Genomic DNA, 24,434 nt, shown 5'->3' with positions numbered 1-24,434 from the left:
GTCTGTAGTTTAGTCAATGGTATGTTATCAGTGTTAATTTCCTCATTTTGATAACTGTACTATGTAAAATGTTATCAATAGAAGTTGGATGAATCTTATTATTTGTCGAACTTTTCTGTAAGCCTAAATTATTTCAAAATAAAAAGTTAACAGCCAGGCATGGCGGCATGCACCTATAGTTCCAGGTATTTGGGAGGCTGAGAGGCAGGAGGATCACTTGAACCCAGGAGTTCCAGACCAGCCTGGGCAACACAGCAATATTCTACCTCTTAAAAAAAATTTCTTTAAATTAAGTATGGTGGCACATGCCCATAGTCCCAGGTACTTGGAGACTAAGGCAGGAGGATTGCTTGAGCCCAGGAGCTCAAGGCTGCAGTGAGCTATGATCATGCCACTGTATTCCAGCCTGGGTGACAGAATGAGACCCTATCTCAAAAAAAGAAAAAAAAGAAAAAAAGAAAGTCAGCCTATGAAAGCTGTAGGAAAATTTTTAAAAATAAAAATGAATAAAATACAAAAGAGTTAAAGAAATATATTCCATCCAGCATTAATTTAGTTGGTTCAGTTGAGAGGTTTTTTGCCTAAGCCACTAGAAGGCTGGCGTTGCCACCAACTGAGATAGGTAAGCCCACAGTGGCATGGGTTGGGGTTAGGAAGTGAAATTAAGAGGTGAGGGTTAGACCCATTGAGTTTGGGGGTCTCTTAGATACCCAAGTGGGGATATGTAAACAGGCAGCCAAACTTAATGTGTCCAATACGGGGACCCAGAGGATTAATGAATTCATAATTTTAACACACTCCAGGTAAAAATAACATGATTACTTTCTGGAAGTATATAAGCTGATTTAAAAATTCATATGAAAAAATAAACATTTAAGAAGAGCTAGGAAAAACTCTAAAGGACAATGTGGGAGAAATTCACCTTACCTGGTAGGAAAGCATAGTAAAAATCCTCAATAACTAAAACAGTGTGTCTTCAGCATAAATACAGATAAGACAGACAGACAAAAAGAATAGATAGAAACGAAATTTTTTCAGTGAATGGAAGTTTTTAAAAATTAAAATTAAAAATTAAAAATAATAAATAAAATTTGAAAGTTCATAAATACATACAAGAATTTACTAGAAGATAAAGCCAGAAACTCAATTAGTAAAGCTAAAGGTTGCTTTTTAAATAAATAGTTTTGGGAAGCCATTTAGTAAATACCTGAAGAAAAAGATAAGTGTTCAATCCATGCTTTACATTTATACGGGATAAACTACAAACAGATAAAAGATTTCAAAGTAAAAAATGAAAGCATAAAAGCAGGAGAGGAGGCCAGGTGCGGTGGCTCACCCCTGTAATCCCAGCACTTTGGGAGGCCGAGGTGGGCAGATAGCCTGAGCTCAGGAGTTCAAGACCAGCCTGGGCAACACAGTGAAACCCTGTCTCTACTAAAATACAAAGAATTAGCCAGGCGTGGTGGTGTGCACCTGTAGTCCTAGCTACTCGGGAGGCTGAGGCAGGAGAATCGTGTGAACCCAGGAGGCGGAGGTTGCAGTGAGCCGAGATTGTGCCACTGCATTCCAGCCTGGACAACAGAGTGAGACTCCGTCTCCAAAAAAAAATTAAAAACAAAAAAAGGAGGAGAGGCAAAAATAGCCAAATTTCTTTGTAATTTTGGAGTAGAAAATGTCATATGAGTCATCGAAAACTTGATTCAAAAGCCAGCAGACATTTCAAAAAATTGACAATCTACTGCTTAGGGATCAAAATTGTCTACCCAGCAAACAGTCCCTTAAGCAAGGTCAAGGGGCAAATGACAAAATAGAGAAAGATAGCTGCAACTCATAGCATGTATAAAGCACTCACAGAAATAAAGAACCTGACAAATAACTTGACAGAAAAAAATGAACAGGCCAGGGGAGGTAGCTCATGCCTGTAATCCCAGCACTTTGGGAGGCTAAGGTGGGAAGACGGCTTGAGCCTAGGAAATTGAGACCAGCCTGGGCAACACAGTGAGACCCTGTTTCTACAAAATATAAAAACAGCCAGGCACGGTGACTCATGCCTGTGAACCCAGCACTTTGGAAGGCCAAAGCAGGAGGAGTACCTGAGATTAAGAGTTCGAGATGAGCCTGGCAAACATGGTGAAACCCCATCTCTAATAAAAATACAAAAATTAGCTGGGCATGGTGGCAGGTGCCTGTAATCCCAGCTACTCGGGAGGCTGAGGCAGGAGAATTGCTTGAACCAGGGAAGTGGAGGTTGCAGTGAGCCAAGATGACGCCATTACATTCCAGCCTGGGCAACAAGAGCAAAACTCCATCTCAAAAAAAAAAAATTATATATATGTGTGTGTGTGTATGTATATAAAATTATGTATATATACACATATATGTGTATAATTATATATACATATACATATATACACACATATGTATGTATATATAATTTTTGTATTATATATGTATTAATATGTATTATAGATGTGTTCATATATATAATTTTTATATCTATATTAGCTGGGCATGGTAGTACATGCCTGTGGCCCCAGCTACTCAGGAGGCTGAGGTGGGAGGATTGCTTTAGCCTGGGAGGTTGAGGCTGCAGTGACCCATGATCATGATGCCACTACACTCCAGCCCGGGTGACAAAGAGCCAGACCCTGTCTCAAAAAAAAACAAAAAAAGGACAAAGCACATAAACAGTTAAGAGAAAAGGAAATAAGTCAGTCAAACATCTGAAAAAATGTCCAACCACACTCTGTGCATTAAAACTACAATGGGATATCTATCAGATGGGTGAAATTCTAGAAGTTCAAAATACACTCTGCCAACAGAGCTAGGAGAAATATGGTAGTCTCACACTGCAGAAAGGTGCAGTGCCTACAAACGGCCATCTGGCACCATCTATCCCATTTCTGAGAATTTCTCCAACAGGTATCTCCCGACTGCATATGAAGTGGCATATGTACAAATGTATTCCTTATGTCACTGTTGTTTTTAAGAGACAAAAATTAGAAATAATCCAGGAGTCCAACAATACAAGATCTATTAAATAAGCCAGGCTATGGTCCTGCCACAGAACAGTACACAGCAGTTTAAAAAGAGAGATTTAATTTGTTCAGAATAGAAGAGAAAAAAAAAGAAAGAAGTCTCTATGAACTGGTATGAAAAGAATCTCTAGGACACACTGTGAATTTTTTTTTAAAGCCAAGATATAAAACAGTACATCACATCATACCTTTTGTATAGAAAGGGGAATATTTTTAAAAATTCACATTTGCTCACATTTGCAAATGGATAGATGGATAGAAAAAAATAATAAAAGTAATTACCTCTAGAGAGCAAGAAAAACAGGCTGGACAGAGACACGAATGAGAGCAAACCTTTCCAATTTAGACCTTTTCATATCATTTTGATGTTTGAACTACCTCATCCTACTACCTATTCAATCATTAATTAGAAGGATAAAGTTAGAGGACTCACACCTCCCAATTTCAAAACTTACTACAAAGTTACAGTAATCAAAACAGTATGGTACTGTGTAAGTACAGAAACATAGAACAATGAACTAGAACTGTAAGTCCAGAAGTAAACCCTCATATATATGGTCACAAATATATATGTGTGTGTATATGTATATATATTATATTATATATACACATTATTAAAAATTATATATCTAATATTATATACATTATATATAATTTTTTTCTGAATTTGTAGTCCCTGAATCAATAAGGTTTTGAACTCTTCCCATTCCTCCTGCTGAATGATTCAGACTTTTCCTTTCATCCCAAGTCACCTTACTTACTTGGATTGTAACAACACTGAACAGAAGTTTCTTTCTACCTATGCCTGCATCTTCTTTTAAAAATTATCTTTATTTCTTCCAATTGAATTGTATCATAGACTCTCGGCTAAGGAGAAAGAGCTGATCCTGCAATTCATGGCCAGAAGTGCGGAGGAAATTCAGGAAATGAGATAAAAGTGAGGAAGGAGAATAAGGACAGGAGGGGGAAAGAGCCCAGAGAGAATGGAAAGAATAGAAAGGATGGCAAAGACACCAAAATGGACCAGTCCTCATCTCCTGAGACCCAGAGGCATTCACTGCACAAAATCACAAAGCACCCACTGTGCATAAGGCATGCTGCCATTAGTGCAGGAGTGCAAAACCCCACCATACGACTGACACTGCTTTTTTAAAAAAATTTTTTTAGAGACAGGGTCTTACTCTATCACCCGGGCTAGAGTGCAGTGGCGTGATCATAGCTTGCTGCTGCCTTGAACTCCTGGGCCCAAGCAATCCTCCTGCCTCAGCCTCTCAATTAGCTGGGACTATAGGCGTGCACCATCACACTCAGCTAATTTTTTCTTTTTTTTCTTTTCTTTTTTTCTTTTTTTTTTAAGAGATGGGGTCTTGCTATGTTGCCCAGGCTGGTCTAGAACTCCTGGGCTGAAGTGATTCTCCTGCTTCAACCTCCCAAAGTGCTGGGATTATAGGTGTGAGCCACTGTAGTGGCTGACATTGCTTTTAGGGTGGCCATGGTTATTTTAGGTAGGGGAAGGGAGAACTGGCAAGATCAGGTTGCTGTTCACAATAGACAATCAACTAAGCAAATCAATGAAATCACGAAAAGACAGGGTTTAATAACGAAAGTAGATATAGTTTGCCATTTGGGAAGAGGGATGCTACATTGTAGCTGTGAAGATGATTTACATGTAAGACCAAAAAAGAGACATGCAGGAATAAATAATGAAGTCAGTAATCAAATTAATGAAGAGAACGAAAGAAAAGGAAAGAATGAGAGAGAATATAAACGTATTTGGCCAAAATCAGTCGGACATCTGTGCCAAACTTCTACACAAGAGCAACAGCCTGTACCACAGTTTGCCAACCCTGCCACTCATTAACAATGAAGACACGATCCCACATTATAATTTCCTAAATTTACAAGAAAAATAATGCCTTTGGCATCACAGTCTTTGCCAAAGTATATAGAACAGGCTTCCACTGAAAGTTCACTCATGCTGTTAAAATGCTTTAAATAGTAAACAGAGTAGAAAATTAAACAAATCCACAGAAATCAGTACTAAGCACAAAACAAAAACTTAGATGTGGTCTTCCAGCTCCTGGCACTTTCTCTTTGCATGATGAAGCAGGAGAGGCACGGGCATCATGGACGTCCCATGGAGCACACAGAGCAGAAGCGGTCATAAACTGCTGCCCTCCTGACGTGTCTGTCCACATGTCTCTAGCTCTTAGATGCCCACAACAAATCAGACCCAGCAGAGAATATACAGGTAATCCTTTTGAATACTGTAGCAGCTTCTGATTTGCTGAACAAAGCTGACTAGTGAATGTTTCCCTGAGACCATTACAAATGCCTCAGAGCTGGAACTAGAAGCTTGAGAGCAAAGGTTGCCCTTCTCCACTATTCCATTTTGGTATAACTTTTTTTTTTTCTAACTATAAAAGCAATGCATGCTTAACACTCAACTTGGACAGCGTTCAACGCCTCCTGCCAAATGGGGCCTTCAGCATTCATGTGAAGGCTGGAGATCCCTGAAGGGCTGTCGAGGATACAAGTGACCCAGTTTCCTGTGCCTACTCGGTCTGGGGACCCAATAATGCACCCTCAACGTTTAGCTCATTCTCAGTAGAGGGGAAAATATGACAGGACTATTCACTAGAGTTTTTCCCCTAAAGCAATGATTCGAGAAACAGCCATGAAATGAGGAAAGTTCCACCCTTTGAGAGCAGCAGGGTTACGAGCTGTGGAAGACTAGAAATGGCTGCAAACTCTTTGACACTCCTGTCATTACAGCGTGGGACTGTATCCCCTCCCCTTGAATCGGGGTAGGCTGTGAGACTGCTTTGACCAACATTATATGACAGAAGTAAGGCTGTGCCACTTTCCAGGCCTGGTCTGAAGGGATCAGCACATCTATTCCCATCTTGGAACGCCTGCTCTTGCAATGCTCACTGTGGAGGAAGCCAGCACCATGTTATGAAGCCAACTGCCCTGAGACCACCAGGCTGGGAGGAGCCCAGCAACGTGGGGAGGCCAAGGATGAGAAGTGGGGAGGAGTAGGGGGAGGAGAGCAGAAAGGGGAAGAGGGTACACTGCGGCCGTTTTAGAAGGAAGAAAGGAAGGAAGGAAGGGATTGAAGGAGAGTGGAAGAATGAGTGAGCAGGAGGAAGGGAAGGAGGAAGGGAGAGAGGGAGGGAGAAGGGAAAATGTGTGCAAGCCTAGGGAGCTTGCTGGGACACAGGAAGTGTCTCTAAATGGGCCCATACAAAAAACCCTTCCTGATACTACAGCCTGCAGCTTCTCTCATCCTTCTCATCTCAGCTTAAATATCTCTCCCGGCTGTCTTTGCCACTAACAAACATAGAAGTCAGCCAGTGCACCAGAGGACCAAGTTGCCAGATTGCCAACAGTGTTTTTCAGCAATGTGGTCTCTCTTCCACTCCTCCATCCAAGTCTGTCCCTGAACCTCTTGAACCTGCTCAGGCCAGTCACACACCTGCCTAGAGCTGGGTACTCCAGCGGCTTTACTGGGGACCTGGCCGTGAACTCTGTCATTTCTCCAGCCGAAGCAGACAGCTAATCCTCCTGCCCCGATGTTCATCCTAGCCCTACCTTGTCTCCTATGCAAAGAGGAGTGCATTTTTACACAATGCATTCAGGATATCACCTGGCCCAAGTTTTCCCGAGAACTGCACTGCCACAGGGCTGCTTCTTAGGGTGGCCAGCCATCCTAGTTTGCCCAGGACTTAGGGGTTTCTAGGGATGTGGGATGCTCAGTGCTTGAGCAGGAGCATGCTGGGAAAACCTGATCTCTCCTCTGAGGCTGGTCTGTCCAGTGCCCCAGGTCATTACAATAGAAGAAGAGGCTCAGGGAGTTTTTAAAAGAAAAATAGGCTGGGTGCAGTGGCTCACACCTGTATCCCAGCACTTTGGGAGGCCAAGGCAGGCAGACCACTTGAGCCCAGGAGTTTGAGACCAGCCTGGGCAACATGGCGAAACTGTCTCCAATCTTTTACACTTTATGTAAAATATAAAAGAAAAACAGTGGGGGTGTTTCCAATTTAAATAGCATGCACCCTAGTGGCCAGTCAATATTTAACGAGGGGCAACAGTATATACCCACATACAAGCATAAAGATCAACAACACTCTGCATGGGTATTGGTTTGATGAGTGAAGAAGAATCGACAAATGACCTAAACACAGCTCAGACAAAATCATGCCCAAGCACATGTGCAGCCACCACCTTAGCAACTAACCCTGTTATTCATCCCTAACACTCCCTCAAAGCATGCATCACACCAGTCACCTCAGAAGGTTCTGATGACACTTGTTTCTGAAAGGAGAATCGCTCATATACAACTGGTAAATGAAAGTGCATATACCACAGAGGCTGTATCTCGGCAGAGGTGGGTTTTCTCAGACAAGGAGAGCCAGACTAGTGGGAATAAAATGACAGCCTTCAGCAGAAAAGCCCTCAGCACTGGCAGCAGAAGCCCCTAAAAGTATCTTATGAAAATAAAAAACAAGTGCCTACTGCCTTCCAACCCAGCCACAGGACTTTGGTGTTCTGCTATTAACTACATTTTTCCCATAAGCCCTGAGAGTTTTAGCAGCAGTTTCGCAGAGCAGGAGGTTTCTGAGGAACGTTACCACGCTGTGGCAGAAACAGCCACACTAGTTTAGTATCTCTGTTCTCTAGATCGTGAGCTCCTTTAGGGCAGGAACTGCATCACTCTTACTCGGCACTGTATACCCAGAGCCTAGCACAAGGGCTGACAGATAAAGTGTCTTATTGATGGATGTTACAAAACTGACTTGAATGGAACCAATAATATCTCCCCCAGCAGAAACAGGACTAAAATCCTGGATGAACATCCTGCTCAGAGAGGAAAGACACTCTGGCCTCAGGGCACACTGCTCCCCTTCCTAGGCCCAAATGAGGCCCAAAAACCCCTCCGCTGATTTCCTTGATCATGACGGAGAAGGCAGGAAAGTCCCAGTAGACTCAATAAATACAGAAAAAATAACAGAAAAGGGCCAGGCGCAGTGGCTCAGGCCTGTAATCCCAGCACTTTGGGAGGCGGAAGTATGCAGATCACTTGATGTCAGGAGTTCCAGACCAACCTGGCCAACATGGTGAAACCCTGCCTCTACTAAAAATACAAAAATTAGCCAGGTGTGGTGGCAGGCGCCTATAGTTCCAGCTACTTAGGAGGCTGAGGCAGGAGAATCGCTTGAACCTGGGAGGAGGAGGTTGCAGTGAGCCCAGATTGCACCAATGCACTCCAGCCTGGGCGACAGAGTGAGACTCTGTCACAAAATAAAAAAAAAGAAAGATAACAGAAAAGGCCAATAAGCCAAGAAGATGTGAATTTTACAGTGAAGCAAAGATATCAGTGAAGCTCAGGTTCTAGAGACAGCTGCTGGTTCGATTCCAGGCTCTGCCACTTACATGCTGAGTGACCTTCCATAGGTTACCGTGCTGCACCTCACCTACAGAATGGCAGTAACCCCCATACTCACCTCTTAGAATTGTTGTGAGTATTCAATGAGATAAAGAATGAAAGAGTGTTTGCTTTGCACAGGGCCTGGAATATAACAAGTCCTCAACAGAGGTATTTTGTCATGTTATTAACTAACAATAATAATAAACATGTGTGGGCCGGGCGCGGTGGCTCACCCCTGTAATCCCAGCACTTTGGGAGGCTGAGGCAGGTGGATCACAAGGTCAGGAGGTCAAGACCAGCCTGGCCAAGATGGTGAAACCCCGTCTCTACTAAAAACACAAAAATTAATTAGCCGGGCACGGTGGTGGGCGCCTGTAATCCCAGCTACTCGGGAGGCTGAGGCATGAGAATCACTTGAATCTGGGAGGCGGAGGTTACAGTAAGCTGACATCGCGCCACTGCACTCTAGCGTGGGTGACAGAGCAAGACTCCGTCTCAAAAATAATAACAATAATAATAATTTAAAAAAACATGCGTGAGGACCAAACCATAACTAGCTTCCCCTCCAGGGTTCCACTGTATACAGAACAAGTGAAAGAGCTTGGGGTGATATTACCAAGCGGGCCATAAAACAACAGGAACCAAGAGAGCCGGCCTGCTGTGGGCACATGCATCACAGCAGGGACCATGTGGGAAGAGCTGCGGCAGATGAGGAAATGTCCCTAACAGCATGGGTGCTGGCAGGGATGCGAGGAACACAGAGAAGGAACAAAGGGGACAACGATCTTCTCTCTGTCACTAACAACAAATAAGAGAAACAAATCAAATATAAATGTAAAATAAAATTTCACTTAGGAAAGGAGAAGGGAGTGAAAAAATGTTAAATCTAATTAAACTTTACGTTTTAAAGTTGCTGAAGTGGTCTTAAAAATCCTAAAATAAGCAAAATGTATTTAGCATTTCATCTGCATTCCAACATCCCTTGGGCTCACAGAGCCTTTTCATACTGGAGCTGGAAGCCAAATTCTCAAAATTAACCAAAGACAGCAAATGTGTAACGCATGCTCTATGAATTTTGTTTCATTGGAGGCTGTAAAAGAGACAAAGCCAAAAGAAAATGTGACACACTGTTGATATAATTGTAGGACTTCTGGAAGTTCAAAACATTTGGAAATAAATTTTGATTAAAACTGTCTGTATATGCTGTATGAAAGGAGAAAAGGTTAGCCCTTGACAAGGATGGAAGGGGCCCTTGGGCCTGACAACACGCATAAGGTTAAGGCATTGCCACCTACTTCGTAGCATCTAACCATGATTTTTTACTCTTATTAGGGGAATAAGAAAGTAAATCTATAACCAACATTAAAATTACTTTGCACTTGTAATCAAAATAGTTCTATGATTTGTCTCTGACTATTCACAGAATTGTACATTCTGGTGTTTTTTGTTTTGTTTTGAGACAGGGTCTCGCTCTGTCACCCAGGCTGGAGTGCAGCGGCACCATCTCAGCTCACTGCAGCCTCAATCTCCTGTGTGAAAGCGATCCTCCCACCTCAGCCTCCTGAATAACTGAGACTAGAGGCACACAACCCCATGTGTGGCTAATTTTTTTGCATTTTTTGTAGAGACGAGATTTTGTCCTATTGGCCAGGCTGGTCTTAAACTCCTGGGCTAAAGCAATCCACCCGTCTTGGCCTCCCAAAGTGCTGAGATTACAGGCAAGAGCCACCATATCCAGCCATAAATTCTGGTTTTTTAAGCCCAAGTCATTTTACATTTGCTTTTCCAAAATGCATTAAATTGTAATATTAAAATCCTTTAAAAAAACTGTGTATAATTTATGTCAATTTTTCATCAAAATGATCAGATGTATTATACACCATGAGCTTAAATTCTGATCCATTATAAAATTATTTATGATTGCCCCAGACACTTCATATAATTACCTAGATAAAATATACATTATTTCAAGAAGTATGCCAGGTGTGGTGGCACACCGTCTGTAGTCCCAGCTTGGGAGGCTGAGGAGAAAGGATCACTTGAGCCCAGGAGTTCAAGCCCAGCCTAAGTAATATAGCAAGACCCTCTCTGTCAAAAAGAAGATGTTTTTAGGAATAAATAAATAATGTTTTAGAATAAATAAAAGATGTTTTTAGGAATACAAACACCCAATAATAATAAACTATCCTCTTTAAAAACGTAGACGAAAGCAGTTTTCCTTTCATTCAAGCATTCCTTAACAACTATAAATGTTCACCCATTTAAAATGCCTTCACTTATGCTTTTCTGATATTCCTTGCTTTCATCTATGTTTCAAGGGACTTTAGAGCATTCTAAAACTCATCTGAGATTACTCAGAAATGGAATGATTCCACAAACACCTGCAAGCAGAGAAGAACAATGCTGGCAGCATCTAATCTTTGTCTCAGAAAAGAAAAATAATTACTCAGAGGACTTGACTTAATTACTCATTCTGTGAAGAAACATGTTTGCAGCAAACCACTTTGGAGGATCCCAGTGGACATAGGGTAGGAAAAACCACTGGAGACATCCATGACCAGACTTGTAAATGGAGTTCTAAATTTGGATATTTCCAGGAGAGGCAAATCTATTCTGCTCTATCAGAACCCAAGTAAGAGTGGGATTTGAATTAAGTTGGGAATGTTCTGTTCATCTAGAATCCATGTATTCTTACAGCAAATGGACATTTTTACAAGTAGAAAGAGCATTAAAAGGAAATGCCAAGGAGGAGTAGGAATATCACCCATCTAAACATGAGCACATCAAATAAGCTGACAATCCTCAATGTGGGCTCTGCTACAGAGCTTCAAAAAAAATTCAAAAATTTTATTAAGGTTGAAAGTAGGCCTAATAAAAAAAAATCTGGGTTTGCTTAATCCAGAGAGAGAAAGTTAGAGCATAGGAAACACTAAAGAGTTAACAATTAGGATGGGCTTGGTGGCTCACGCCTGTAATCCCAGCACTTTGGGCAGCCATGTCAGGTAGATTGCTTGAGCCCAGGAGTTCAAGACCAGACTTGGCAACATAGTGAAACACCATTTCTACTAAAAAAAAAATACAAAAAAAATTAGCCGAGTGTGGTGGCACGTGCCTGTGGTCCCAGCAACTTGAGAGGCTGAGGTAGGAGGATCACCTGAGCCCAGGAGGTGGAGGTTGCAGTGGGCAGAGATCTCGTACCACTGCACTCCAGCCTGGGTGACAGAGTGAGACCCTGTCAAAAAAAAAAAAAAAGTTAATAACTGTCTACAAAAGGGTGTAACTAGAGCAACAGATACTGCAGTTCGACATTGAAAAAGACATTCTACTTATGAAGGGCTCAAAATGAAATGCATTACCAAAAGAGGCTATGTTTTCTAATTTAAAAAAAAATTTTTTTTTCTTATGTATTTCTCCATGAAGACCTATGAATATGTTTTCCAGTAACCTTGAAGAAAAGGGTAAAATATGATGATATTTAGTGCAATTTATCCCCAGAAACATGAAAAGAAACTAGAAATGAATGATGCCCTTAAAGTCTTTACAGAATCATAGTTCTCCTGAAAACCAGGACCATTATTCTAAGACATTTTCTAGCTAAGTCTTGATTAGTTTAACTAGGTTGGCACACCCAAGAATAAACAGGTAAGCAGAGACCTAAATCTGCATTATCCAATATGACAGCCATGACCTATACACGGCCATTGGGCACCTGAAATGTGGCTGGTCCGAATTGTTAAGTATAAACTACATACAAAGTTTTGAAGACTTATTACAAAATTCTTAGCACAAAAGTGGGGAAAAGAGAAACTTATAGCACTAAATGTGTTTATTAGAAAAGAAGAAAGAACTAAAATCAATAATCTAAGTTTCCTCCATAGGAAACTAGAAAAACAAGAGCAATTAAATGCAGAGTAAGCAGAAGAAAAGCAATAACAAAAATTAGAGCAGAGTGCTTGCTTCAGCAGCACATATACTAAAATTGGAACAATACAGAGAAGATTAGCATATAAACTTTTTTTAAAAAATAGAGCACAAATCAATTGACAATAGGAAACCAGTAGAGAAAATCAAACCAAAAGCTGGCTCTTTGAAAAAATAAAGTCAATAAGCTTCTAGAAAGGATAACTAAGAAAAAAAAAAGAGGACACAAATCACCAATATTGAAAATGAAACAGAGGACATCACTATAGAGTCCATGGACATTAAAAAGAGGGTAAGGGGATACCACGAACAACCTATATCCACGAATCTGATCACTTAGACAAAAAGACCAATTCCCTTAGTTTCTCAGGGTTCCCAAAGAAAAAAAAAGAAATTAAGAAAAGACCAATTTCTTGAAAGGTACAATCTGCCAAAACTCTCACAAGAAGAAATAGACAGGCTGGGTGCAGTGGCTAACGCCTATAATCCCAGCACTTTGAGAGGCCGAGGCAGGTGCATCATCTGAGGTCAGGAGTTTGAGACCAGCCCAGCCAACATGGTGAAACCCCTTCTCTACTAAAAATACAAAAATTAGCTGGGCATGGTGGCATGCACCTGTAATCCCAGCTACTCAAAAGGCTGAGGCAGGAGAATCGCTTGAACCTGGGAGGCAGAGGGTGCAGTGAGCTGAGATCGTGTCACTGCACTCCAGCCTGAGTGACCAAGCGAGACTCTATCTCAAAAAAAAAAAGAAAGAAGAAGAAAAAGACAATTTGGATAGACCTATATCCATTGAGGAAACTGAAGCAATATTTAATAACCTTTCAAAAAGAAACACCAGGCCTAGATGGGGTCATTGGTGAATTCCATCAAACATTTAGGGAATAAATTATACCAATTCTCTACAATCTATCTCTTTCAGAAGATAGAAGCAGTGGGGGTACTTCCCAACTCATTCTATGGGGCCAGAATCTACCCTAATACCGAAACCAGATAAAGAAATTACAAGAGCCGGGTGCAGTGGCTCATGCCTGTAATCCCAGCACTTTGGGGCCTAGACATGTAGATCACTAGAAGTCAGGAATTCGAAACCAGCCTGGCGAACATGGTGAAACCCCGTCTCTATTAAAAATACAAAAATTAGCCAGGTGTGGTGGCACACACCTGGATCCCAGCTACTCAGGAGGCTGAGGTATGAGAATCGTTTGAACCCAGAAGGCAGAGGTTGCAGAGCCAAGATTGCACCACTGTACTCCAGCCTGGACAACAGTCCAATACCTCTCATTAATACAGACACAAAAATCTTCAACAAAATAGCAAATAGAATCCAACAATGTATAAAAAGAATTATACACCATGATCAAGTGGGATTTATCCCAGGTATGCAAAGCTTATTCAACTTAAAAATCAATTAATCAATCAAGCTAAAGAAGAAAAATCACATCTTCACATCCATAAACACAGAAAAAGCATGTGATGAACTTTAACATCCAGTCATGATAGAAACTCTCAGTAAACTAGGAATGGCTTTTTTTGTTTTTTGAGACAGAGTCCTGCTCTGTCATCCAAGCTGGAGTACAGTGGCGTAATCTTGGCTCACTGCAACCTGCGCCTCCCACGTTCAAGCGATACTCCTGCCTCAGCCTCCCAAGTAACTGGGATTACAGATGCGTGCTACCACACCTGGCTAATTTTTGTATTTTTCGTAGAAATGGGGTTTCCCATGTTGCCCAGGCTGGTCTCAAACTCCTGATTTCAGATGATCTGACCTCCTCGGCTTCCCAAAGTGCTGGGATTACAGGCGTGAGCCACCACGCCTGGCCGGGGAGAACTTCTTCAACTTGATAAACAGTATCTTCAAAAAACCTACAGCAAACGTCATACTTAACAGTGGGAAACTAGAAGCTTTCCCACTAAGAGCAGAAATAAGCCAAGGATATCCCCACTCACCACTCTTTCCAGCACTGGACTGGAAGTCCTAGCTAATGAAATAAGGCAAGAAATAAAAAGAAAAATAAAACTGTCTTTGTTTGCAGATGACATGATCATCCAAGAAGAAAATCCTAAAGACTAAACACAAAAAACTGAAACCAGGCAGTGATTACAGCAAGGCTGCAGGATACAAAAGTCAATCACTTTCCTATATACCAGCAATGAACAAGTGGAATTTGAGATTAAAAACACAATACCATTTACATTAGCACCCCCCAGAATGAAACACTTAGGTATAAATCTTAAAAAAATTAGAATATCTATATGAGAAAAATTAAAGAAGTGATTAAAGAAGTCAGAGCACTAAAGAAATGGAGAGATATTCCATGTTCATAGACAGGGAGATTCAATATAGTCAAGGTGTCAGTTCTTCCCAACTTCATCTATAGACTCAATGCAATCCCAATCTAAATCCAGCAAGTTATTTTGCAGATATCAACAAACTGATTCTAAAGTTTATATGGGGAAGCAAAAGACCCAGAATGGTCAAAAAAATATTAAAAGAGAAGAACAAAGTTAACGGGCTGACACTATATGACTTCAATACTTATAATAAAGCTACAATAAATAAGACAGTGTGGCATCGATGAAAGAGGAGAGAAACAGACCAATGGAACAGAACAGAGAGCCCAGAATTCGACCCTGATAAATACAGTGAATTGATCTTTGACAAAGGAGCAAAGGCAATACAATGGAGCAAGGGGTCTTTTCAACAAATGATGTTGGAATAACTGGATATCCACAAAAAAGCGCCTCTAGACAAAGATCACAGACCCTTCACAAAAATTATCTGAAATGAATCATAGGCCTAAATGTAAAATGCAAACTATAAAGCTCCTAGAAGATAACAGGAAAAAATCTAGATTATGTTGGGTAGGATGATGACTTTTTAGATATAATACCAAAGGCACAATCTATGAAAATAAGAATTGATAAGCTAAGCTTTATTAAAATTAAAATTTTCCTCTCCATGAAAGGCACTGTCAAGAGAATGAAAAGACAAGCCACAGATTGAGAAAACATATTTACAAAAGAAATATCCTATAAAGGATAAATATTTGTAAATTGAATATTCACAGAAGACATATCTGATAAAGGATAAATATTTGCAAGTTGAATATTTGCAAAAGACATATCTGATAAAGGACTAGTATCCAAAATATAAAAAGAACTCTTAAAACACAGTAAGAAAACAATCCAATTTTTTAAAATGGGCCAAAGACCTTAACAGATACCTCACCAAAGATGATATACAGATAGTAAATAAGCATATGAAAAAATGTTCCATATCATATGTCATCAGGGAAATGTAAATTAAAATGAGGTACCACTACATACCTATTAGAATGGCCAAAATCCAAAACAATTACAACACCAAATATTAGCAAGAATGGGGAACAACAGGAACTCTCATTCATTGCTGGTGGGAATGCAAAATGATCCAGCCACTTTGCAAGACAGTTTGGCAGCTTCTTAACAAACTAAACATACTTATTAAGTCCAGCAATTGCATTTCTTGGTATTTGCACAAAAGAGCTGAAAACTTATATACATACAAAACCTGCTATAAACAGATGTTTGGCCAGGCATGGTGGCTCACACCTGTAATCCCAGCACTTTGGGAGGCTAATGTGGGCGGATTACCTGAGGTCAGGAGTTTGAGACCAGCCTGGCCAACATGCCAAAACCCCACCTCTACTACAAATACAAAAATTAGCCAGGTGTGGTGGCATGCACCTGTAATCCCAGCTACTCGGAAGGCTGAGGCAGGAGAATCACTTGAACCCGTGAGGCAGAGGTTGCAGTGAGCCGAGATCACACCACTGCACTCCAGCCTGGGCAACAGAGCAAAACTCCATCTCAAAAAATAAAATACATAAAAAATAAGAAAACATAGATGTTTATAGCAGCTTTATTCATAACTGCCTAAACTTGGAAACAATCAAGATATCCTTCAGTAAGTGAATAAATAAACTGTGGTATCTCCAGACTATAGAACATTATTCAGTGCTAATACAAAATGAGCTATTAAGCCATGAAAAGAGAAACATTAAATGCATACTACTAAGTCAAAGAAGCCAATCAGAAAAGGCTACACACTGTATTATTCCAAATATATGACATTCTAAAAAAGGCAAAACTATGGAGGCAGTAAAAAGATCAGTGGTTGACAGGAGTTAGGGAAGAGAGAGGGATGAATAGCCAGAGCACAGAGGATTTTTAGGGCACTAAAAATTACCATTACTGGCTGGGCGCGGTGGCTCACACCTGTAATCCCAGCACTTTGGGAGGCCAAGACAGGCGGATCACGAGGTCAGGAGATCGAGACCATCCTAGCTAACATGGTAAAACCCCATCTCTACTAAAAAAAATAAAATAAAATAAAAAATTAGCCGGGTGTGGTAGCGGGCGTCTGTAGTCCCAGCTACTCGGGAGGCTGAGGCAGGAGAATGGCATGAGCCCGGGAGGCGGAGCTTGCAGTGAGCCAAGATTGTGCCACTGTGCTCCAGTCTGGGCGACAGAGCAAGACTCCATCTCAAAAAAAAAAATTACCGTTACTGAGTATATACCCAAAGGACTATAAATCATTCTACTATAAAGACACATGCACACGTATGTTTACTGCAGCACTGTTTACAATAGCAAAGACTTGGAACCAACCCAAATGTCCATCAGTGATAGACTGGATAAAGAAAAGGTGGCACCTACACACCACGGAATACAATGCAGCCATAAAAAAGGATGAGTTCACATCCTTTGCAGGGACATGGATGAAGTTGGAAACCATCATTCTCAGCAAACCATCACAAGAACAGAAAACCAAACGCCACATATTCTTACTTATAAGTGGGAGCTGAATAAGTAGAACACATGGACACACCGGGACCTGTTGAGGGGTGGGGGGCTAGGGGAGGGATAGCATTAGGAGAAATAACTAATGTGGGTGATGGGTGGATGGATGCAGCAAACCACTATGGCACATGTATACCTATGTAACAAAACTGCACGTTCTGCACATGTACCCCAGAACTTAAAGTATACTAATAATTTTTTTTAAAAAAGACAAAATGTTAGGAGAAAAGAACTGTCAAGCTAGGATTCCATGCCCAGCTAAGCAATCATAAAGAATTAAGGCAAAATAAAAACATTTTAAAACCTACAATGACTATGTTCCACTAACACATTCTTAGTAAACAACTGATATATCATAGAATGTACTTCAGAAAGAAGAGCCCAAAGAAGGAAGCAAGACAGGTTGGTGACCACAGAAATTGATAAAATATATTATCAAATACAGCCAGTTACAGATTATAAATAAATTATGATTAAAAGTGATTATGATTATGATGAAAAGAAAAGTGGCAATATGGATGAACCTTGAAAACATTATGCTAAGTGAAAGAAGCCAGGAACAAAACCACACATTATATAATTCCATTTACATAAAATGTTCAGAATAGACAAATCTAAAGAGACGGAAAGTAGATTAATGGCTGCCTAGGACTGGGGCAACAAAGAAGAGAGTGGGAGTAGGCTAGTACTGTTGATGAGTACAGGATTTCTTTTAAGTGGGACAAAAGTGTTGTAAAATTAGATTGTGGCAATGGTTGCACAACTCTTAATAAACTAAAAAAATTGACTTGTACACTTTAAATGGGTGAATTGTACAGTATGTGTATTATATCTTAATAAAGTCATTTTAAAAAGTGGAACTAGAAAGGAAAAGGGGATGTTCAAATATACTAAGATCCTTATAAATTTTGATAGAAATTTTTGTAACTATTCATGAATGTTAAAAACTTAGAAATAACCATTAGGAGAACAAAAACACCATCTATAGCTCCCTCTCTCTCTCTACACACACACACACACACACACACACACACACACACACTTTCTCTCATCTACTAAAAGACAGAGTCTATGAGACTAGGTCAAAAAAGCTTATTGAGAAGCCAGAACAGAAAAAGAAACAAAATCATAAAAATAAAATAAAAAATATTCTGTATGATACTGCAATGGTAGACACATGTCATTATAAATTTGCCCAAACCCACAGAATATTAGAGTGAACCCTAGTGCAAACAGGAGACTATGGGTGATAATGATGTGCCATGAACAACAGTTACAATCCAACAATGAACTTAGGTTCATCAGTTGTAACAAATGCACCACTCTAGTGGGGGATGTTGATAATGAGGGAGGCTATGCATGCGGGGGCAGGGATATATGGAATATCTCTGTACCATCCTCTCAATTTTACTGTGAACCTAAAACTGCTATAATCAAATAAAGCCTTTATTTAGAAAAAAAAAAAGAGAATGTAAACTACCTCATCGTTGTTTATAACGATTACATAGTAAAATCATATGTTGAATCTATTCAGTTAAATAAAATATATTTTTTAAATTAATTTCACATATTTCTTTTTACTTTTTTAAATATGGCTACAAGAACTTAAAATGACATATTTGGCTCACATTTGAGGCTTGCACTATACTTCTATTGGACAGGGCTAAGCTAAACAATCAAAGAAATACCACTGTATTAGCCACACCTCTGGGTTCCCAAACATTTTCAAAATGTGAACAGAAGGGAGGAGGGCAAATGCCGGCAGGAGCATTCTGAGGACATGTGTTAAGTACAACAGCAGCAATAGCAGCAGCTAGTATGTGGTTCTAAGTAAGTACCAACCATAAACAATGACTTTCCAGAAAAGGAGATGCTGCAGTTGCAGCTTCTTTTTTCTCTCCATCCAGGAGTGTCCCAAAGACCCCTTTCTGGATGTGGCTCTCCTGCTTACCTTTGATAAGCTCCGGACTGTATGTTTTACGCAGCTGCTCCAGGAAGCTGTTGTAGAAGCCCTCTGCCTGCTCCGTGGGCATTGCTAGGTGGAAATCAGGCTTGTTTCCCTTCAGGACACACTGGAGGGTAAACTGGCTGACACACAGAATCTCGTACTGTTTGTCCATCACACTCTTCGACCAGTGCTTCCCACTCTCATCCTCAAATACACGCAGGTTTAGAATCTTTCGGACCCTAAGGGGAAAAAGAGCAGTGAGAGCTACCTGAGAGATCACAAGCCCCCGCAACACACTCCATACCCCAAAAATGTCACCAGCTTCCGGCCAAATAAGGACATAATGATGACTCCATCCCTGACAGGAGGCATGACCTCAGGCAAGTCACTTATCCACCCTGTGCTTCAGTGTCCTCAGCTGCGATACAGAATAATAACAGTTCTACCTCACACGGTTGTTTTGAGATTGCTTCTTTTTTGCCAGTCGCTCCAGTTCACAGCAGCTACTGGTGAGAACTGGGGCTAAGATGACAACCACCTATTCTCTGCTCCTTTAGGTCGGGGATATGTCAAAACATGGGTTCAACTGTAATTTTTCATGAACGAATTCATCACATTAGGATAAATGACATCCATTTTTACACCCCTTCTTGGAGCTACTCAAAATGAACAATTCGGCTGAGCACAGTGGCTCATGCCTGAAATCCCAGTACTTTGGGAGGCCACAGCGGGTGGATCACCTGAGGTCAGGAGTTCGAGACCAGCCTAGCCAACATAGAGAAACCCCATCTCTACTACTAAAACTACAAAAGTTAGCCAGGCATGGTGGCGGGCGCCTTTAATCCCAGCTACTCAGGAGGCTTAGGCACAAAAATCGCTTGAACCAGGGAGGCAGAGATTGCAGTAAGCTAAGATGGCACCACTGCACTCCAGCCTGGGCGACAGAGGGAGACTCTGTCTCAAAAGAAAAAAAAAAAAAAAAAGAACAATTCAGCAAATACACTGAGAGAAAAATCATGGTTATTGCAAATATGCAAAAAGATCTGGAGAAAGACACCTTGAAAACTATGTCACAAGCTCCTTAAGCCCCAGAGGGGCTTTCCCTATACATGTGAAGGATAGTCACCATGGCAAGAAAGTTGACCAGGTGACAGCTATAGGGTCAGATTTGAGAAGCACAGCAGAGAACCACCAGCATGAAAGCTGAAATCTCACCATTTGAGAGCCACCCTTCTGGATGATGTTAAGTCGATGACAGTTTCAAAGACTCTATAAATACTAATTAACTGACTCTTAATATGGGCACCCTCAGGGACAGGTGCTACTCATTACCCCCTCTCCACAGCCAAGATTTGTCTTATGTTGAATCACATCTCTTAAGCACCAGGCTAAGTATTAGCTCTGTAGTATGTCAGAGCCATAAAGACATTCAAACCCACAGCCTCAGTTTTTAGCCATTACACCACTCTACCACTTCTTTGAGTATCCAGGGGACAGCTACTAAAATACCACCATCACTGAAGTAGTATTGAATGATAGTTATCCATCATCAACACCTTAGCAGGAATTCAGTTTCAAGTCTGATTTTCAATCTAACACAAAAGAATCAGTTGGGCAGGGTTATACCCAAGCTCTAAGCACCAAGGGGCAGAATAAATGGATCCAGCATCTAAAGTAAATGTGCCCCGTGGTAATGGAGGGGAGGAGGTGCACAGAGGGCACATTCTGATTTTATGTCTGGAATGAATGGGAGCTATAAAGTGAACAATCATTAAGCAGGATTTTAGGGCCATATTTCATCTGTGCTGCCTTGGCTAAGACACCTAAACCTTTCTATAGTCGAGTTTGCCCATCTGTAAACTCAGAGAGCCAGGCAGGCAGCAGCAATGGCAACCCCTGCTCCTCAACCCCCGCCACCACCTTAGTAAAAAGATCACTGGCTTCAAGGTCAGGGAGCCCAGACTCTAACTGGGGTTCAGGCTTTTTGCTAAGTGTGTGTGCATGATCTGGGGCAAGCAATTTAACCTCTCTGAGTTCTAGATCCCTATGTGCACAGCGAGCTAGTAGACATTCTAAAAATACATAGTGCCCAGATAACATTGCCCAATTTAAAAAAGAGAAACCAAACATAAGAAAAGAGGCTTGGTTTTTGCGTTAAGAGAACAAGAGGCATGCTCTGAGGCCACAGTAGCAAACAGACAGGGGCTAGGCGGTGCTCCTGCTCTAAGGCTGACTTAGCGTTGAGGTCTCCCAAATCATTCTTCCTCGGTCTTCTCTGAAACACGGAGATAACCATACTACATCCAATGGGACAATGGTTAAAAGTGACAGGGGCTCACCTCACAGGCACAAAGTACTATGGAAGTTCCCAGCATGACCACCACCACATAGCCCACTCAAACAGCAATGACAGAAATGCATCTTACATGTGCTCCAGTTCCTTCTGCGTATCCTCCAGGGAAATACCCAGCAACACACATATGCCCCTTCCAATGGCACTAATCTGCTCTCCTCCAACTAGAAAGGAACCAAAAGGGAGAGAAGAACTCAGAACCAAACAAGGTCATAAAGCACTTTCAAGTAACGATAGGAGTATTTTAAACATCATACATACTTCTTATAACTTCTTTGGTTAAAGTCAGTACGTATTCGAAAATGAAAAGAGTTACATAAATGCAGTGAGATGATAATAATTCCCATCCATTCTGATTTTATCTCTGGAATGAATGGGAGCTGTAAAGTGAACAACCATTAAGCAGGATCTTAGGGCCATATTTCATCTATGTTACCTTGGGTAAGACACCCAAAATTTTCTATGGTCAAGTTTGCCCATCTATAAAAACAGACTGTGTTTTCCTCCCCCAGAGAAGCCAGCTCAGCTATATTAATTCTCAGAAAAGAGATTCCTGCCTTTTGCAGAATATCAAAAAAATATGGTAACACAGTATACAGGAAGCATAAAGTGGAAAATGTTCATATCATAAATGATTTTCCTACTTACTATGAGGACAAATACATAATACATAAAAATCACAATTTATGTGTTAAGCTTCAACTCATCAAACTGCTATTATTTCCCAGTTTAGTTTTGTGGTTACATTCTAAGCCAATGATCTCCAAATATTTTTCAATCATGCATCTTGTCCATTTGAAAAAAAAAAAAAGGCTCTAAGCACATACTCCTAACATTTGTATATGTATTTATAACCAAATATATGCCCTACTACCACTAGGCAATATCTCAAATGGTAGCAAGATGCATCATTATGGGCCGGGCATGGTGGTTTATGCCTGTAATCCCAGCACTTTGGGAGGCTGAGGCAGGCAGTCATATGACGTCAGGAGTTCGAGACCAGCTTGGCCAACATGGCGAAATCCCATCTCTAATAAAAATACAAAAATTAGCCAGGCATGGTGGTGGGCGCCTGTAATCCCAGCTACTCAGGAGGCTGAGGCAGGAGAATCGCTTGAACCCAGAAGGTGGAGATTGCAGTGATCCAAGATCACACCATTGCACTCCAGCCTTCTAGCCTGGGTGACAAGAGTGAATCTCCATCTCAAAAAAAAAAAAAAGATGCATCTTTATGATGGAGAATCCCTGTTTTTTTTTCATGTTTTTCTTTTTAAGAGGCAGGATCTCTCTATGTTGTCCAAGCTGGAGTGCAGTGACTATTCACAGGTGCAATTCCACTACTAATCAGCACAGGAGTTCTGACCTGCTCTATGTCCAACCTAGGTTGGTCCATCCGTCCTGATGGTCCTCTGGTCCTGGGAACTCACCATATTGATGCAGAACTTTGGTATGACAGCAGGGCAGCATAGTGTACTATAGCCCAGAACCCCTGGGCTCAAGCAATCCTCCCTGCCTCGGCTTCCAGAGTAGCTGGGACTATGGATGCATGCCATCATACGCAGCTAAATCTGTATTTCAAGTGGTGCTCTTGAAAATTTTCTATTTTTTGCCAATTATTTGCCAATCTTATTAGATTATGTTGTTTTACTACCTCATCTTGTACTGACCTAATGTTCTAATCGGAATAGAAGGGTCAACTCAGCCATTTTCTTGCTGTTTGCTTGATTCTGCAGGGTAATAGCTATAAATATAACTAACACAGTAACATAGACTATGCCATGTTACAATACACTGCTAAAGAAAGGGTGAGAAACTTCCCTCTTTCTTCAGTTGCAATGGCAAGAGACCACCTGCTATTCAGATCCCAGCAGAGCACATCAATCCATTCCTGAAATATCAGTAATGCTTAATTTCTTTATTTTTATGCTAAAATTTTTTAAATCTTTTCTTCTGTGCTGTTTTTCTTAAAATGAACTATGTGTGTGTGACTTATTGTCCTTTGAGCCGCTGCCTCAAAAGCTGAAATAGAAATAATCTATCCTGACATAGGCAGTAAACAATTGGGGGTTGGTTTGCTCATTTGCATTGCTTCAGAAAAAGCCTTTGGCTTTATTTGTTCTTTGAATAAATCAACATTACTTTCTTACAATGTTGATATACTTTCTAAATTTTTCCCAAAGTATGTTTTAAAAAATAAAGGTCATGAAGTTATATCTATCATCAAAGTAAGGATTATATATTTTAGAAAATATGAGAAACATGAAAAAAAGAACAAAGGTACTTTAATATTTTAATGATTTCCTTTTAATATTGTATCTATTCATACATTTTAATTCATATTTGTTCTCAACTACTATAATAATGTTGCATATAAATTTTTATAATAATATTGCATAAGAATTTTTTCATGTCATAACCTTTTCCTAAACACCTTTTAATAGATTCAGCTCATCGAGTAGACTGATTAACCATTCCATTTTGCTGGACATATGGCTTCTTTCAAAATTTTCACCTCAGTAAATAACAGTGTAGTGAAAATCTTTGTACACTAAAGCCTTTTCTACAGTTAGGATTATCTGCTTAGATTCTAGAATCACTGTCAAAGAATTTTGACAGTTTTATAATTATCTTAACATGAAACAAATTATGGCCCAAAGTCTATATATGACACAGAGACTGCTGTCTTATTTTGGAGCAGTTTTGTCCCCCATCCAGGGACAAGTAGAAGGACTAGGAGATTCAAAAGGATTTTTTATTATAAGTAAATGGATCACCAAGGGAAAAAATCTGAGAATCACCACTTTGAACAAAAGATCAAAGGGCTGGAAAAGACCTGAGATGTTTGGTCAATTTTTCTACCTACTAGTGGCATCAGACCTGAGATCTCTACTTCAAGAA

General features: G+C 40.5%; 1 protein-coding gene, 1 non-coding gene and 1 pseudogene across 2 annotated transcripts in view; 2 read left to right on the top strand and 1 right to left on the bottom strand.

Annotated features, from left to right (window-relative positions):
• Positions 1 to 24,434, bottom strand: part of DTD1 (D-aminoacyl-tRNA deacylase 1) — a 177,038-nt gene that overhangs the window by 149,515 nt on the left and 3,089 nt on the right. Inside the window, exons 2-3 of the mRNA XM_016937518.4 lie at positions 21,610 to 21,700; positions 19,187 to 19,422 (exon numbers count right to left, since the gene is read on the bottom strand). Of these exons, the coding sequence (XP_016793007.1) occupies positions 19,187 to 19,422; positions 21,610 to 21,700 (327 nt within the window). The remainder of the gene's footprint in view (positions 1 to 19,186; positions 19,423 to 21,609; positions 21,701 to 24,434) is intronic.
• On the top strand, positions 9,670 to 9,790 carry LOC112206588 (U6atac minor spliceosomal RNA). Its single transcript, XR_002941007.1, has one exon. It is a non-coding gene; the product is annotated as a U6atac minor spliceosomal RNA (small nuclear RNA).
• On the top strand, positions 12,419 to 12,475 carry LOC112206556 (U6 spliceosomal RNA; annotated as a pseudogene).

The sequence above is a fragment of the Pan troglodytes genome, chromosome 21, assembly GCF_028858775.2.
Source record: "Pan troglodytes isolate AG18354 chromosome 21, NHGRI_mPanTro3-v2.0_pri, whole genome shotgun sequence".
Lineage (NCBI taxonomy): Eukaryota > Metazoa > Chordata > Mammalia > Primates > Hominidae > Pan > Pan troglodytes.
This window is presented reverse-complemented; position numbering and strand designations above follow the sequence as displayed.